General features: G+C 44.9%; 1 protein-coding gene across 1 annotated transcript in view; it reads right to left on the bottom strand.

Annotated features, from left to right (window-relative positions):
* Positions 1 to 1,015: 1,015 nt before the first annotated feature.
* acap3b (ArfGAP with coiled-coil, ankyrin repeat and PH domains 3b) overlaps positions 1,016 to 16,024 on the bottom strand; it is an 87,674-nt gene continuing 72,665 nt past the window's right edge. The window contains exons 11-24 of the mRNA XM_076267373.1: positions 13,086 to 13,198; positions 12,499 to 12,550; positions 12,159 to 12,259; positions 11,759 to 11,870; positions 10,168 to 10,379; positions 9,089 to 9,158; positions 8,708 to 8,802; positions 7,386 to 7,600; positions 6,960 to 7,052; positions 6,623 to 6,715; positions 6,129 to 6,358; positions 5,213 to 5,322; positions 4,851 to 4,961; positions 1,016 to 4,594 (exon numbers count right to left, since the gene is read on the bottom strand). Of these exons, the coding sequence (XP_076123488.1) occupies positions 4,447 to 4,594; positions 4,851 to 4,961; positions 5,213 to 5,322; positions 6,129 to 6,358; positions 6,623 to 6,715; positions 6,960 to 7,052; positions 7,386 to 7,600; positions 8,708 to 8,802; positions 9,089 to 9,158; positions 10,168 to 10,379; positions 11,759 to 11,870; positions 12,159 to 12,259; positions 12,499 to 12,550; positions 13,086 to 13,198 (1,755 nt within the window). The 3' untranslated portion in view covers positions 1,016 to 4,446. The remainder of the gene's footprint in view (positions 4,595 to 4,850; positions 4,962 to 5,212; positions 5,323 to 6,128; positions 6,359 to 6,622; positions 6,716 to 6,959; positions 7,053 to 7,385; positions 7,601 to 8,707; positions 8,803 to 9,088; positions 9,159 to 10,167; positions 10,380 to 11,758; positions 11,871 to 12,158; positions 12,260 to 12,498; positions 12,551 to 13,085; positions 13,199 to 16,024) is intronic.

Raw genomic sequence — 16,024 nt, 5'->3', positions numbered from 1 at the left:
GGAAAGACCATGGTGCAGCTAGAAATGGAATCGTGCAGCGTTAATGAGGTGACGGTCATATCCCAGAAATTGTTTATTTCTACCCTTGCATTGACATGTATGTTAGTCTGAGGCAGCTAAAAAGTTCTCACTGAATGATTGTAGGCCTATTGAAGCAAAGGGAAACCAATGGCACCATAAAACAGCACACCAGCAGAGTCCCACTTCCATTCCTATTCCCAGCCCCAATTCCAATGCCACACCAAAACCCAATCCAGACGCCAACAGGGAAATGCCACTCACTCGGTCACGGAAATCCTTCCGCTTTACGTTCGGTGGAGAGACGGGACTTCCTGTGTTAGCTGTACAAAACAACAAGGGTAAGTGTGAAGTTGTCGCATAAGAGTTCAAGAGTGCAGCACGCACATCCAAGTAGTTGAGTACTGGGTGCTGGACAGGAAGGCACAAGCAAGTAGAAGAACGTTGAGTCCGCACACCAGAATCTGCTCCTTAGCGTTTTTTTTATTTGTAGGCTATATCACCACATGTGACGTTTCGGGTCCCAGTCTGATGAAGGGATGGGGCCCGAAACGTCACATGTGGTGATATAGCCTACAAATAAAAAAAACTCTAAGGAGCAGATTCAAGTGTGAAGTTGTCTCCATCATCATCCCCCTGTCTGTCAAATACAACTGGGACACCTTGCTCTGTGTGAAGTGTGTCCTGTCACTGCATGATGTATAGCAGTATAACCTTCATTCAGAGGGCCCAGACAAACACAATGTAAAACAGCTCATTACATTTCAAATTTGTTCGGGAGGAATGCTACAAGAGGAATATATTTACAAATATATACATTTAGAATATTGTTCAGGGTGTAGTGTTCTACAAATGTTTACACTAACATGTACGTTAGTGTTCAGGGCTTTCAGGTTAAGTGTTCAGGGTTGAGGCCTATCTGTAAAGTGCTTTGTGTATCTAAATGGGACGGGGGGGGGGGGGGGGGTGGTTAGTAGTAGATTTGAGTGTCTTGTATATAGAGTGTCTTGTCTGTCCATATGAAGAGCTCTTTTCCAAAACACTGTCAATCCATTTTTGAAAAAAATAATAAGTCATGTTATTTAATTGTGTATTTCAGGTAATATCAATAAAAGTGAAGTTGTGTTGTTTTGATTGAGTAAAAATAAATAAAATAACAATAACCCAATTGCAGTTCCACGGAAACTACTTCAAACAACAACAACAAAAAAAACACACACACACACAAAAATATTTATGAAAATGCATTAAAATGGTTGATTTTGAAAAAAGAACTCTTCATAGGTTTTGTGACATTTGAAGATGCTAGTGAGTGACAATGAATGGTTTCATAATGTCACAATGACAAGTTCCTGAGTGTTGTGTCTTCTTGAGATGATTGCTCCCACCATAGATATTACAAATATATTTATAATAGCTATGGCTTCCACCACCGTTATCCCCAGAGTATAGAAATGACAGAAGCATTCACCCAAAGCCCAGTGGAGAGATTTAGAAACCCAGATTCAGAATGAGAGAAAAGAAGCAGACTATGACAGGAGTTTCTTTTTTGTTTTTATTTGGAGTTTTTGTTCTCTTTCTCAGCGTCTCCAGGACTGAGGGAAAGGTGTGTAGAAGTTTTCAGTTGAGTGTGAATTACACACAAGTAAAATGTCTCCAAAACACAGACAATCATCTAACAAGTAAAAGAGAGACTGTCCAGTCAGGTTGAGGAGAGCGCAGAAACAGGAAACAGTTGAGCAGTTAAAAGTGGACAGAGGTTTTTTTTAATCATATTTACAGCATGTTAATGGAAGCTCGCTTCACACCCAAAGACACAACACTTAACACTTTTTATGGACTGGTCCTTCACAGTGACATTGTGCTCACTGTCAGGAAAGACACCGTATTGGTTCAGCCTATCCACTTTTATGGTATCAGTCAATACCACTGTGGATGGCAACACTCTCTAAAGAAATCTAATCAATTTCGACCACAGTACAAGGACAAAAGCTCTTTAAGAGTCACTTAATTATATTTTTAGTGTATTAAATATTTTTTTGGGTGAAATGAAAACATTTCAGGTGATTAATGACCAAAACGAACCACACAGATTTAAGAAAGGCCAAATGATTTTGATTTTTCTTTTCAGGGATGTTTGTCAAATTGAACTGAAATGTTGGAAAATAGTGGAGGTAGTTTAATTCACTGTCTAGAAAATGAATAATATCTTCCACTGGATGTGCTATATCTCATAGTGAGAATGTTTCTGTTTTTACCATCATCAAACACCATCTATAGACGTATGTCGTTCTACCAATGACCAGATGTTCTGCTAAGCTTTCATAGAAGTAGAGTAATGAGTTTAAGCATAAAGTTAACAATAACAGTCAACTAGAAATCAGCTGGAATCATGGCAAAGGAAATCATGCAGTTTAACTGGATGGTAAGTTTCTGTGTTGTTGACAGAAATGGTCATGCTTATAAAACAGTCAGCCGAGAAAGGAGATGTTCACTATAAACTCAAACGGAACACTCTGGTCTGCTCAGAGAACAGCATGCTAAATTATATTGTTGAAGTTCCGTTGCTACTAATGGGTTTCGCTGATGTGTATGTGGAGTTAGACAGCCTCTTACAATGATAAATCATAAAGCATAGGCCTACACAACCTACAGAGTGTTGAGTATGAAATATATCACCAGGAGACAGTCTGACAGTGTGGAGTATCATAACCGGGTACATCCACCCAGGCAATGCAAGAAAATACTGAGAAACGTGTGTCAAATGTATATAAAAACACCAAATGCCGTCAGGCATAAGCATTCAAGGGGCATAAAAATATAAGTAAATATGTAAACCGCATCATCATCACGACTATCTCTATAAATAAATTAGACCATCTCTAATTTTTAAACATCTCTAATTTTTAAACATCTCTAATTGGAGCTCTCGTGCTGTATTCGTAGTTGAGGAGGACTCTGCAGGAACGAAGCACCATGCCAGTCTACTGTGCGCTGTCAATGCAAGGCCAATAGAAAATATACCTATTCAATGCAAAACATTATTTGATACGGAAAGGAAAACAAACAAACAAACAAACAAACAAACAAAAGAAATCACAGGGACACAGCTGTTCTGCACATGTCAGTGACCATTGCACGAGTCCTCTGGGTAGAAAAACTAAACAAATATAAATAAAAACATCATGACATGACACAAACCATTCTTCTAACCACATACAAATGAAATGATAAAAAAATAATATCAATATAATACTGTATGAAGGAAAAGTGCACACAGTTGCATTACAAAAAAAACAAAAAACGACGCTTCCATGTTCTAGCATTTTGTTGTGAAATTATAGCATCCTTTTGCATGCTCTCTCTCTCTCTCACGCTCTCTCTCTCTCTCTCTCTCTCTTTCTCTCTCTCTCAGATAGGTCTCATGAGCGGGAGTTCCTGACCACACATGCAGCCTTCTGATTGGCTACTGAAGGCTCTCCCAGCTCTCCATGAGGCCTAGCTACAGCTGCAGCTACTTCTTCGGCGTGAGGATTCCGGACCCCTCGCAACGACACACACACACCACCGCGACAACGCCACTGGACATCATATGACATCATGCCACTGATAACAGCTATACACAGTTAGAACAGTTTCACAGGTTTTCAACACCCCCACCCACTGAAGGGGGGGAGGCTACTTTGAGTAACAGTCTTTTTTTTTGGGGGGGGGGGGGAGTATCTTCTCCCTATGGCCTGAGGGGTGGATCTGTGTGTGTGTGTGTGTGTGTGTGTGTGTCAATCAACACACAATCAACGCAATAGACTCAATAGACTCACACACTCATGTGACGTGATGTGAGGTCAAGTGGGGGCATTTCTGGAGGGGCTTTGGAGGACTGTCTCAGCCTCTCTTGTTAACACAAATACAATCTGCCTCATTTAATACTGTTTTTCACAAGGGGCTATTGACCTCAGGGTCATTTTAGAACAATACTGTTAGGAAATACTTCTAAATCAGACTGATCGTTTGCTTGTTCTCAGATGCTAACGTTACCTACAGCACATTTGAAAGCAGGAATGCAAACTCTGAACCCAAGAGCCAGCTCCTGTAACTGTTTTTTAAAGGACTATATCACAGCCTAAGCTCCACAGCTGGGCAGCACTGCATAATGACCAGGGACGGGTCAGTCCCAGCCCATACAGGTGTCTCTCTGCCAGCCGATCTCATAGGTGCCACTCCCATTGTTTGGGTTCCTTGCCAGTCAATGTGGGGCTACTTTCACAGCCTTGGGCTCAAGGAGAGTGTGATCTCCCTTCAGTTAATGTTGTACGGATTTACAAACAATTGTGGACAGAATCTAATGTTTTGCCCCCTCAATCTCCACCCCACTGGGCCTCGACCCCCCACCCCACCTAGTGTCGCCCCCCAGTGGCTGGGCCGATACTAGCACTCGTCTATGGTGAGGCAGATGAACTCCTGAATGCATTTCCTGTACTGCTGTTCTGTGGGGCTACTGCTATGGTAGTGACCTGGGTGGCCGATGGGTCCGTCCGACTCCCGCATCTCCTCGTTCATCCGCGCTAATCGCAACCTGGAGGGGGTGTTGAGAGAGACAAGAGATGATGGTCAATGATTAAGAGAGGGGTGAAAAATCATGAGTCATAATGTGTATGTGTGTGTGTGTGTGTGTGTGTGTGTGTGTGTGTATGTGTATGTGTATGAGTATGTGTATGTGTATGTGTATGTGTATGTGTATGTGTATGTGTATGTGTGTGTGTGGGAGTCTGTGTATGTGTATTGGTGAGCCGTGTGTGAAATGAGTGTTTGGAGGTGGGAGTGTAACTCACAGGGTGACGATGTCTGCGTTAGCCGCCTGCACAGCGATGCTCAGGGGGTCCTGGCCATCTTCATCTACCTCAGTCTGCGAAGCTCCTCGCTTCAGGAATAAAGACACCTGCCTGCAGATTTACATTCACACACACACACACACACACACACACACACACACACACACACACACACACACACACACACACACACACACACATAGTCAAATCTGACAGCCAAGGGACACTCAAATTTGAAATGGATTTTAAGTTATTTGACTGAAAGAAGTCCTATTCTCAGACTGTGTGTGTGTCTGTGTGTGTGTGTATATGTGTGCAGTGTGTATGTGTGCATGTGTGTGTAGTGTGTATGTGTGTCTCACCCTGTGTGGCCAAGGCATGTGGCATGATGCAGGGGTCCTCTTCCCCTCATGTCCCTCTGGTTCACATCAGCACTGTTCTGCAACAGGAACTCACACGCTACCAGAGAACCCTGAGACAGAGAGAGAGAGAGAGAGAGAGATGGAGAGAGAGGAAAGGAGAGAGAGAGGGAGAGAAGGAAGAGAGAGAGGGAGAGACAGAGAGATAGAGAGAGAGGGAAGAGAAAACAGAGAGGGAGAGACAGAGAGAGAGAGAAGAGAGAGAAAGAAAGGGAGATATGGATAGGGGAGAGATAGAGACAGAGTGCTATTAGATGAATAAATCTATTACATAACAGAATGTGATAGAGTCCCTGTGTCCCAGCATGCTCTCATGTAAGTAGCTGTGGGCCGCGTTGTGCAGTCTGATTCTTCCACTGAGTCTGCACGCCTGTGCTCTGAATCTGGGCATCTTCATTGGCGCTTTTCCTTGCTGCACATGTGTAGACTTTCTTCAGTCTACACATGTGATTTCGGGCATTTGTGAATCTGCATTTGAATGACTATGATTTCATGTCTCTTTATAGTGAATCAGTCTGCACATTTGACATGATTTCACGTCTCTTTATAGTGAATCAGTCTGCGCATTTGATTTGATTTCACATCTCTTTATACTGAATCAGTCTGCACATTTGATTTGATTTCACATCTCTTTATACTGAATCAGTCTGCACATTTGACATGATTTCACATCTCTTTAGAGTGAATCAGTCTGCACATTTGACATGATTTCACATCTCTTTATAGTGAATTTGTCTGCACATTTTTGTGGTAAATCTATTCTATTCTAATAGTTCTGTGACTCTGCATGTCCTGTGTTTGTAAGGTGGCCTGTACATGCTCAGTGCTGGATTATGGATTATGTGGTGTCTATTCTCACCCCCGTCACGGCATAGATGAGCGCGCTCTTGCCATCGTCCTCCTCGCTGACCGCGTTGACGTCGGCGCGGTGTGCCAACGCTTCGGCCATGGCGGGCAGGTTCCGCATGAGCGAGGCTTTCAGCAGGAGCGCCCCCGGGTGGAGGTCACGGCTGTCCTCGGGGTCCGACGCCTCTGACGGCTCCATCTCCGCCTCTGCCTCGCCGCTCGACTCCTCAGACTCTTCACACTCTGGGGGTCAGAGGTCAAGGTGGAGATGGGCAGGGGAAGGGAGGGGGGTGGAGATTGTTGACATGTTTATTCAGGTGTTTTGGAGGTGTCAACACAAACATGTCAATCAAATTCAAACAAATGCTAGTTTGACTGCTGAATATGACCATATTTTACTTTATAATCCATGTCTGATCTTTATCATGTTCAGTCTTTTAGTCTAGAGACCCATCCTTCCTGTTCAGGTGTTCTCTGATTGACAGGGAAGCCGAAGACAGTACTCACCCTCCTCGGTGACGCTGTCCACGATGGAGCCGAACACCAGGATATCGGTGCTGCCGTCGGTGCTGCCGCCGAGCCCACTGTCACTGCTGAGACCTGTGGGGCCAACGAGCGCCAGCCAAGGACACGTCACTCACACACCGCTTCACAAACACCAACATGCTCAACACCAGTAAATCAAGCCAGGGACATGTTATACAATACACACACACACACACACACACACACACCGCTTTGTACACACCAACATGCTCAACACTAATAACTCAAGTCACGTCACTCACACACTAATACACCAACATACTCAAAAAGCTCCAAAACTCCACTCTGTCAGACTTACTGCGAGGTCCAGCTCCGTTGTCGAAGTATGAGAAGAGCGAGTCCAGCTCGTCTGGGCAGAAGAGGGAGTCTCGGCGAAACTTTGCTGCCGCAGCTGGAACACATGATGATTTACAGTAATACCATCAGACAGATATATGAACATGTTTAATAACTGATGATTTATATCAGATAGATATATGAACATGTTTAATAATTGATGATTTATATCAGATAGATATATGAACATGTTTAATAATTGATGATTTATATCAGATAGATATATGAACATGTTTAATAATTGCATATTCTCACAAAGGGACATGAGTCTTTAATAAATTACCATTATCACAAAAGGAGCTTTGTTTGTATAACTGTTTCAACAGGAGCAGGTGTGGCATTAGAAAGGCCAAAGGTGAAAGGTTGAGAGTAGAGTTAGAGTTAGTACCTGCGGATAGGTTGCCTGGCGACACACTGCCGGCGTCGTGGCGGTATTTCCGGCGTGTTTTTGGTGCTCGGACAGAGCTGTGTTGTCTGCGGCACTTCTTGGCATTCCAGTGATGCGACTTCCTGTCGGCCTCAACGAGCGCCTCCGAGCCGCACATCTTCTTCAGGAACTTCCTCTCCACGTACTTGGCCTTGATCCAGGCCTCCTTCTCCTGCCTGCAGGAACCAAACACACCACACTCAGTACCAGAACCCAACAGGAACCACAGATGGAGAACTAAAGAGTTACTAAAGAGTACATAAAACCTTTAACCTTAGTACAAAAAACCATTAGTGCATCTACCAGCACACAACTGGAGCCGCAAATGGAGATTCCAAAAGCTATATGGTACCTCCAAAAAGCCTTTGGTACATCTACAAGCACCTGACCAAAATAAGAAACACTTCGCCCTCAGCTCCATAACACCAGCGCCGCACAAAGACCTACACAGCAAGTCAACTGAGTGAATTTAGCCTCTTGATAGGTTCCACTTCCCACTGCACAGCACTGAGAGTTGTGCACGTCAGACACTTCAGCCTGTAAGTGGCTGTGAACTCACAAATTTGTCTGTTCTCTCTCTTCTCTCTCTCTCTCTCTTTCTCTCTCTCTCTCTCTTCACAGTACATACCAGCCCTAACTGAGTTACGCTCTGAGAACATTGGTACCACAAGCAGTCCTGTTCTGAAACGAGGACAGCAGGGACCAACCAGGACAAAAACACATACAAGTCTGACTGAAGTGGCGCTCTGGCTTCTCGAGGTACAGGGGCAGAATGAGGATTCCCTGTCCATTGCATTACCACTTACTCTTACTTATCTAACATCCCACGATGGCCTCTGCTGTACTGGACATGTCACCACAGACACCATCACAGCAGGGAATCATCGGTAACAAGCATGGGATTTATTGCGAGTGCACATTTGAGTAGCATCCATTCAGCAGCTCTAGAGCCGTAATGGAGGCTGCTTTGAGTAGCATCCACAGCTTAGCTCTTGAGCCAAAATGGAGGCTGCTTTGAGTAGCATCCACAGAGTAGCTCTTGACCCGAAATAAAGGCTGCTTTGAGTAGCATCCACAGAGTAGCTCTAGAGCCGTAATGGCGGCTGCTTTGAGTAGCATCCACAGAGTAGCTCTAGAGCCGTAATGGCGGCTGCTTTGAGTAGCATCCATAGAGTAGCTCTAGAGCCGTAAAGGCTGCTGCTTTGAGTAGTATCCATAGAGTAGCACTAGAGCCGTAATGGCGGCTGCTGATGGTATAGACGTGGCAGCTGCCCCAGTCTCACCGTGAGCTGGATGGGCCTGGCTTCTTCAGTCCTCTCTCCTCACACGTTCCCTCGTAGATGTGATTGATGACGGCGTTACCAAGCTCACACATCAGCTGCGCATCACACACGGAAGACACACACACACACACACATAGGCCTGCATTAAAAAGACATCTATGCCCCCCCATACATTCGCATATGTGAATTATACCTAATGTTTGTATTATCTTCAGGTGGGACGTATTAAACTACACATGAAACTACACGGTCAGATTTATACTTATATATTGCAATACCTCACCATGTAATTTCAATATGTGTGTGGTGTATTACTGTGGTTAGGGGGTTTGACTGTGAGTGTTTGTCCTGAAGGCTTGAAAGAAAAGAGCCTGAACCCACCTTGAGGAGCTCAGGTTCCCATGAGTCCAGTGTGAGGGACCGCACCTTAGAACAGTGGACCCCTAAACTCCTGCAGAAACACACACACACACATACGCACACACACACACACACACACACACACACACACACACACACACACATACCCACACACACACACACACACACACACACACAAAGACACATGAGTGGACAAACATCTGAGGACAGCACAATCTTTGCATAGTGTTTTATTGACCAGATAATGTCTGCACAAGTACAGCAATCGCATATGTGCAGTGTACAGTGTTCCCTGGAAAATAACCCATGGCTAAGGTGCTAATGCTAACCCATGGCTAAGGTGCTATTAGCAATGCTAACGTCACCACTGCAATTGTCTCATACCAATTTAGATTTACTAAAGTAATACTAATAATTCAACTTCCACTACTCCTCAACAGCACTACTAGTATGCAATCCTGTGTGTGTGATTCTCTGTAAATCCTAATCTGAGTGTATCTACTGTACCTATCAGTGTGTGGAGCAGGTGGGGAGGATTTAATCTCATTAGCCGTCTACTGCCTTTAATCTCCACAGGGGCTGACAGGGCTAAAACACGCTTTATGCGTGACGTGTGTGTATCAGTAAATGTGAGTCTGTAAGTGTATGTGTGTGGGCATGCAAGCATGTGTGTGTGTGTGTGTGTGTGTGTGTGTGTGTGGGCTGCATATGCTACGCACATGGGTTTAGATAAGACTAGACCCTGTAAAATGCGAGCCCCTGAGTCCTATGTAACGTCAGAGGGCCAGGTGTCTAACAGATGCTGGAGTGTGTGTGTGTGTGTGTGTGTCTGTGTGTGTGTGTGTGGGTGTGTGACAGACGTACTTGATACACTGCGTACTATTGTGATTTGTCAGGTGTGCACTTGTATAAGAACGCGTATAACTCCACTCACTCCATCACATGCTTGCATATGTGCGTGTGAGGGAGAGAGTGTGTATGTGTGTGAGAGAGAGAGAGAGTGTAAGATTGTGTGTATCTGAGTGTGTGTGTGTGTGTGTGTGTGTGTGTGTGTGTGTGTGTGTGCGCGTGTTTCCTACCTGTGTATGCCTGAGCACTCTATACACAGCAGCACGCCCATGTTGATGCTGGCCCAGCGAGGATCAGCCTGGCCGCAGTCAGCACACAGCTCGTTGCCTGGCAACGACTGCACCCGCTGCAGGATGGTCTCGACGCCCCTGACGCTGCGCTCACGCGACTCGCTCGCCGACTCAATGCTGCTAGTTGACGGAGATGCCGTGCGGTCCAGTCGCTATGGAGACAGACAGACAGAGTCTGGTTCAGTTAGAGAAACAAACCACCACCCAAAGTTCATGGGACATACTTCTAGGATTACAGCTTAAAATACATTTTTACCAAATTATTCAACATCGTATGACTAAGACTGAATATAAAAATGATCATAATGCAATTTACTAAACAACTCTTACTTCACTCTACACCACTGTATTGTCAGATTGCTAATTAGTGACTAATCTGTATTAATTAGTATTAATTAGCTAACAAGCGCTCCTCTCTCCTTCTGCCTTTCCACTAATGACTGGTAATTGTTTAATTGTTGGTGCCTGCTGTTTAGACGATTACTGGGCTCTGCAGGAACAGAATAGGGATGTTTGTGTGTGTGTGTGTGTGTGTGTGTGTGTGTGTGTGTGTATGTGTGTGTGTGTGTGTGTGTGTGTGTGTGTGTGTGTGTGTGTGTGTCATCATGTGTAGCTGATGGGACTGGTGCTGTCGGCTGTTGCAAAGCACTGCCTGCTGAAAAAAACAGCTAGAACCAGAACTGGTAGCTCGTTTTAGCTGGTCTTTGCTGGTTTTCTTCCAGCTCTTGCTGGTCTTTGCTGGTGTAGCTGGTTGGGCCAGAAGGTGTACATGCTGGCGTGACCATCTGAGGAAGCTGGTCATGCTGGTGACCAGTCTGCCAAGCTTGACATTGTTGGTGTAAGATGGTCATGCTGGTTTGCTAGAAAGATCAACATAAGCTGGCATGGCCATTGGCCAGTTAAACCAGCAATGTAGACCAGCAACACCAACTACAAATGACCAGCTTGAGGTGGTACGACAAGCAAAACCAGTTGAATCACCATCGTAAACTGAGTAAACCAGCTGAAGGTATGTTGTTTCGCAAGAGATTTGCTGATCTAGCTGGTCAACCATCATAGGGTGGTCAAACATGCTGGTCAACAAGCTGGTCAACCAGCAAACCACCTTTAGCTGGTCAGGCTGTTTTTTTCAGCAGGGCTGTGTCTGAATTGTTGAAAGCACTGAATGTAGTAGCTACACTGATGGAAACTGTGATATACTGCTAGAAAATATAGCACTGTGACAACATGAATATAATATGTTACAGCGGTATATGGGGCCAGGGTGTGGTTTGCTGTGACTGAGTTGACTGATTGTGACTGATTGAGACTGAGTGACTGATTGTGACTGAGTGACTGATTGAGACTGAGTGACTGATTATGACTGAGTTGACTGATTGTGACTGAGTTGACTGATTGTGACTGAGTGACTGATTGCGACTGACTGTGACTGAGTTGTGCTGTAGTTGTGTGATGTGGTTTGTTGACTGTGACTGAGCTGACTTGTGTTCAAATCTTCCACTGGTGGTGGAGTATGGCGCTGCGCTCTGACCTCGATGTAGTAGTTGTCGGAGATCTCTCTGTACGCGGAGGCGATGCTGGCCTGGACAGCCTGGATCCACGCCTGACGCAGCTTCTCTGATTCAGCTTGCAGCATACAGCTCCTGCAGTAGAGGGGGTGGAGTGTGAGGAAAAGAGACGAATGCTATAAAACATACACAGACACACATATACCCCTCCACACACACACACACACACTATGCAGAGAGGCATCTATACACATACAGAGGCCCCCACCCCCCACCAACCATGCACACACGTGCACACACTCACAAACAAACTCACAAGCAACCATATACACACAGATAAATCGCCCTACACATCAACTCACACACAAATTCACAAAAAGCACAATCACACACACACATACACACTCCTAAATCAGTGCTTACTTTGTTGGAGACACCACCTCGAAGCAGAACCTCCTCTCAATGTCCTCACAGGGCTTCACTGAGCACAGCCTGAGGTCCTCCACCACCACTGTCAAAACATCCTGCAGCACAAAAAACCAAGATATTAGCTTTACACACACACACACACACACACACACATACACACACACACACACACACACACACACACACACACACACACACACACACACACACACACATAAAGCTCTTATAGTTTTTTGGTCTTTATTAGCTGGATTGAGACTGATACTTGCAACACACACACAAAAACGCTTAGAGTCTTTTGGTCTTTATTAGCTGGATTGAGACCGATACTTGCCTTTAGTTTCTTCTGATAGACCAGCTGGCTGTTCTGTATTGAAAACCACCGCCTGGAGAGACAGGGAGAGGAGCATCGTCACATATTGATGATATTATCAAAGATAGAGACCTTTTGCGAATTTTTATATGGATTTGCTATCTACTTCACACGTTCACTGAAAGTCCAGGAGTCCTGTAGTCTAGTCTGAGTGGAGCTAGGGTAGATTAGATATACTGTGCTGATGTCTTTCTCATGTACTCAGGCTAAAAATGGTCTCCATGCCAGAGAACAGCTGATCTGTTTAACCACTACAGACAGAGAGAACATTGACTCACTGTCATGCTGGAATGGGATACAAACATAAACAAATGCATAGCACACACGAGAGAGAGGGAGAGAGGGAGAGAGAGAGAGAGAGAAAGAGAGAGACACACACACTCACACAGAAGGGTGTGCAACAGCACTGTTTTTTATGATCACAAAACTTACTGTATATACCCTCATACAGTGATACAAGACAGAGCTGAGCACAGTCCTTGCTAAATCTACAATGATTCTATATTCTACATGACCAAACTAAAAGTGCCTCTGCTGGCTCTCCTGACCTGTTCCACGTCTTGAAGGCGTTGCTGGCCCTCTTGAACAGGTACCCCTCCATCACCACCCCGTTTGGGGCGTCCACGTTGAACTCCGCCTTCGAGTCATCATAGGAGAAATCCTGCAGGAGACACAAACACCTTCACAGTCAGACAAACCGGAGCAGACTACAGCATTATCACACACACACACACACACACACACACACACACACACACACAAACACATTAAACACTAAAAATGAAAACAAAGTTATCACAGATATACAGTCTCCAGTTCTCTGGGTGATTACCTTCAACACTCACTCTGCAGAAACAGGGTAATACAACTCGAAGAAGAAGCAAATCTTTGAACAACACATTTTTCCAATGCAGAAAGCCTTCAACTACTTGCATGTTTCAAATAAGGTGACGTCTGCAACAGTCATAATGGCAAGGACTAAGGAACATTTAAAACGTGAAAATGTTGCATCTTTCAAGGTTCAAGGTGTCAGATCTGGACACACACTGGCAAGGATCAGGTCTAACAGTAACTTCTCAGCCAACGGACCAACTCTACAATTGCATAACACATAACAACAGACCAACTCTACAACTGCATAACATGCATATACAAAAGTCTCCATCTCTTCTCTCTCTCTCTCTCTATCTTCAGAAGTACAGTAGATTTGGGGGCAGCCGTGGCCAGCACTCTGGACTTGTAACCGGAGGGTTACCGGTTCGAGCCCCGACCAGTGGGCCGCGGCTGAAGTGCCCTTGAGCAAGGCACCTAACCCCTCACTGCTCCCCGAGCGCCGCCGTTGTAGCAGGCAGCTCACTGCGCCGGGATTAGTGTGTGCTTCACCTCACTGTGTGTTCACTGTGTGCTGTTTGTGTTTCACTAATTCACCGACTGGGTTAAATGCAGAGACCAAATTTCCCTCACGGGATCAAAAAAGTATATATACTTAAATACATACTTAAATACTAGATGACTCATCCAATCAGAAACACATCTAGCAGTCTTAATCTTCAAAAGGACATGACTCACTTCACTGACTGTAAATATGTTATGTAGTCATTGACACCTCTTCTAGCAACTGACACTAGTACACCTGCGTCAGACCTGGGCCAAATCCAGGCCAGATGAGACATCTTCCTCTGCAGCTAACTGAACCGCATGCAGGTCTCCCACCTAGTGCTGCACAACAACACATGCAATCAGGCGTGACATCATGAGATCTGAGACAGAGTGGTTCGCGAGTGGAAACGCTGGTGACGCACCAGTGAAAGACGACAAACATTTCTCCGACCATACCGTTCACAGGCACACGTGTGGCTGAAAGTCTTCACATCAAGACCAGTCCAGTAAATCCTAAGGGAACCTTAAAATATCTAAAACTATCATAGCCTATAAATAAATAATGGACTTTGTACATTTATAAAGCTTTTTTTTATTTGAAGTACTTTCTATTGACATATTGCAATAGCCTGAGCAAACAGTTATCTTCCAAGAAATTAACGTGCTGTCAAGCTTATTAACTTGGAAAGGGCTAAACATAGTAAAAGTATACATTTCTGTGCGTGTTTTTTATTTATTTATTATATCCTGCAATAAAAAGTGCAACGGGAATATAATTTGTTTATCTCTGTACTGTTCCTTCAAAAGCACACCTTTATCGCAAGTTTAGAAAGCATAGGCTTTAGGCTACATCAAAACAACAACATGAACATTTAACCAGCATTATGGTAAAGATTCATGGCTGCTACTAAAACAAATCGGGAATCTCTGCATTCGGTATCGGGTTATCTAGAGAAACTGCCCAATTTTGAGAAGACAGTTCCTGTAAACTCACCAGATGATAATCCAACCTTCCGAAAATCTTCATTTTAAAAAAGTTAGTATGCAGACGCATTAAGTAAGTTTTCAAAATAGTCTACTATTGTGAAAGAAAACGTGAAAGCGCATCCGACGCTCTTCTTTTCTCTCCCTCAAAATCCCAGTGTCATTTCCAAGGTGGCAACTGACTGACTGACTCCAAAAACAGCGCGAGTGGACTCCCACCGACAACCTCTGGCTCGTGCTGCGTGATCCTCCACCGCCACCTGATTGCGCCTTGTGTCGCGCGGGACACGCGCAGCGCAGCTTATACACGCGATTAGCATACAGCTGTCGCCTCGTGTGCAACAGCTCTCTTGTGTGCCGCCGTGACCCGCGCCTCAACACACACCGCAAACATTATTTCACACACAGGGGCTGCCCGGCACACACCGCATGCCCCGCGAATTTACGAGCGCCCCCCGTGCCCAGTGACACTCCCCTGCCCCAAAGCACGGTCCCCGCCCGCACGGGCTCAGCGGGGGAAGTTCACTTTTGGAGTAGCCGGCGTCCATCTGTCTGACAGTCCACAAAACAATACCTGCTTAATCAAGCAAATATTATGGCCCTGGACGATCCCCCACACATCCATTTTTTACATCTGAGAGAGAACAATTGGCATGTTCACATCACGAACTAAGAGAGACCAGTGTTACAAATTTCCTACAGATTCTGACAGTGCTTGTGAATGGAACTAGACTGGACTACACTAGAACTGTATGTCTGTAATTTTCTCACCATTTTGACCATTGGGGCAAACGAGAGTGCCATGAGTAACAAGCTAGAGTGCCATAAGTGACAAGCTAGAGTGCCATGCCCAACCTATATCCTCCTCTGAATTTCACAGGAGGATATAGATTGGGCATGGCACTCTAGCTTGTCTAGTCTGAATGATATGTTACCCATATAGATGGTCCTTGAGTTTCAAAGACAGAAAATGGACTAGTACAGGCCACATGGCAAATGTTAATCTTATATCAACAGTCAATGTACGCACACACACGCACACGCACACGCACACGAGCACACACACACACACACACACACACCCACCCACACACACACACATACGAAGCAAACATAACTACAC

The sequence above is a fragment of the Alosa pseudoharengus genome, unplaced genomic scaffold, assembly GCF_046254945.1.
Source record: "Alosa pseudoharengus isolate Yale_2024_CS ecotype anadromous, Long Island Sound unplaced genomic scaffold, YU_APseudo_1.1 YU_APseudo_1.1_scf_5, whole genome shotgun sequence".
Taxonomy (NCBI): Eukaryota; Metazoa; Chordata; class Actinopteri; order Clupeiformes; family Clupeidae; genus Alosa; species Alosa pseudoharengus.
The sequence above is the reverse complement of the archived record's forward strand: the minus strand, read 5'-3'. Positions and strand labels throughout refer to the sequence as shown.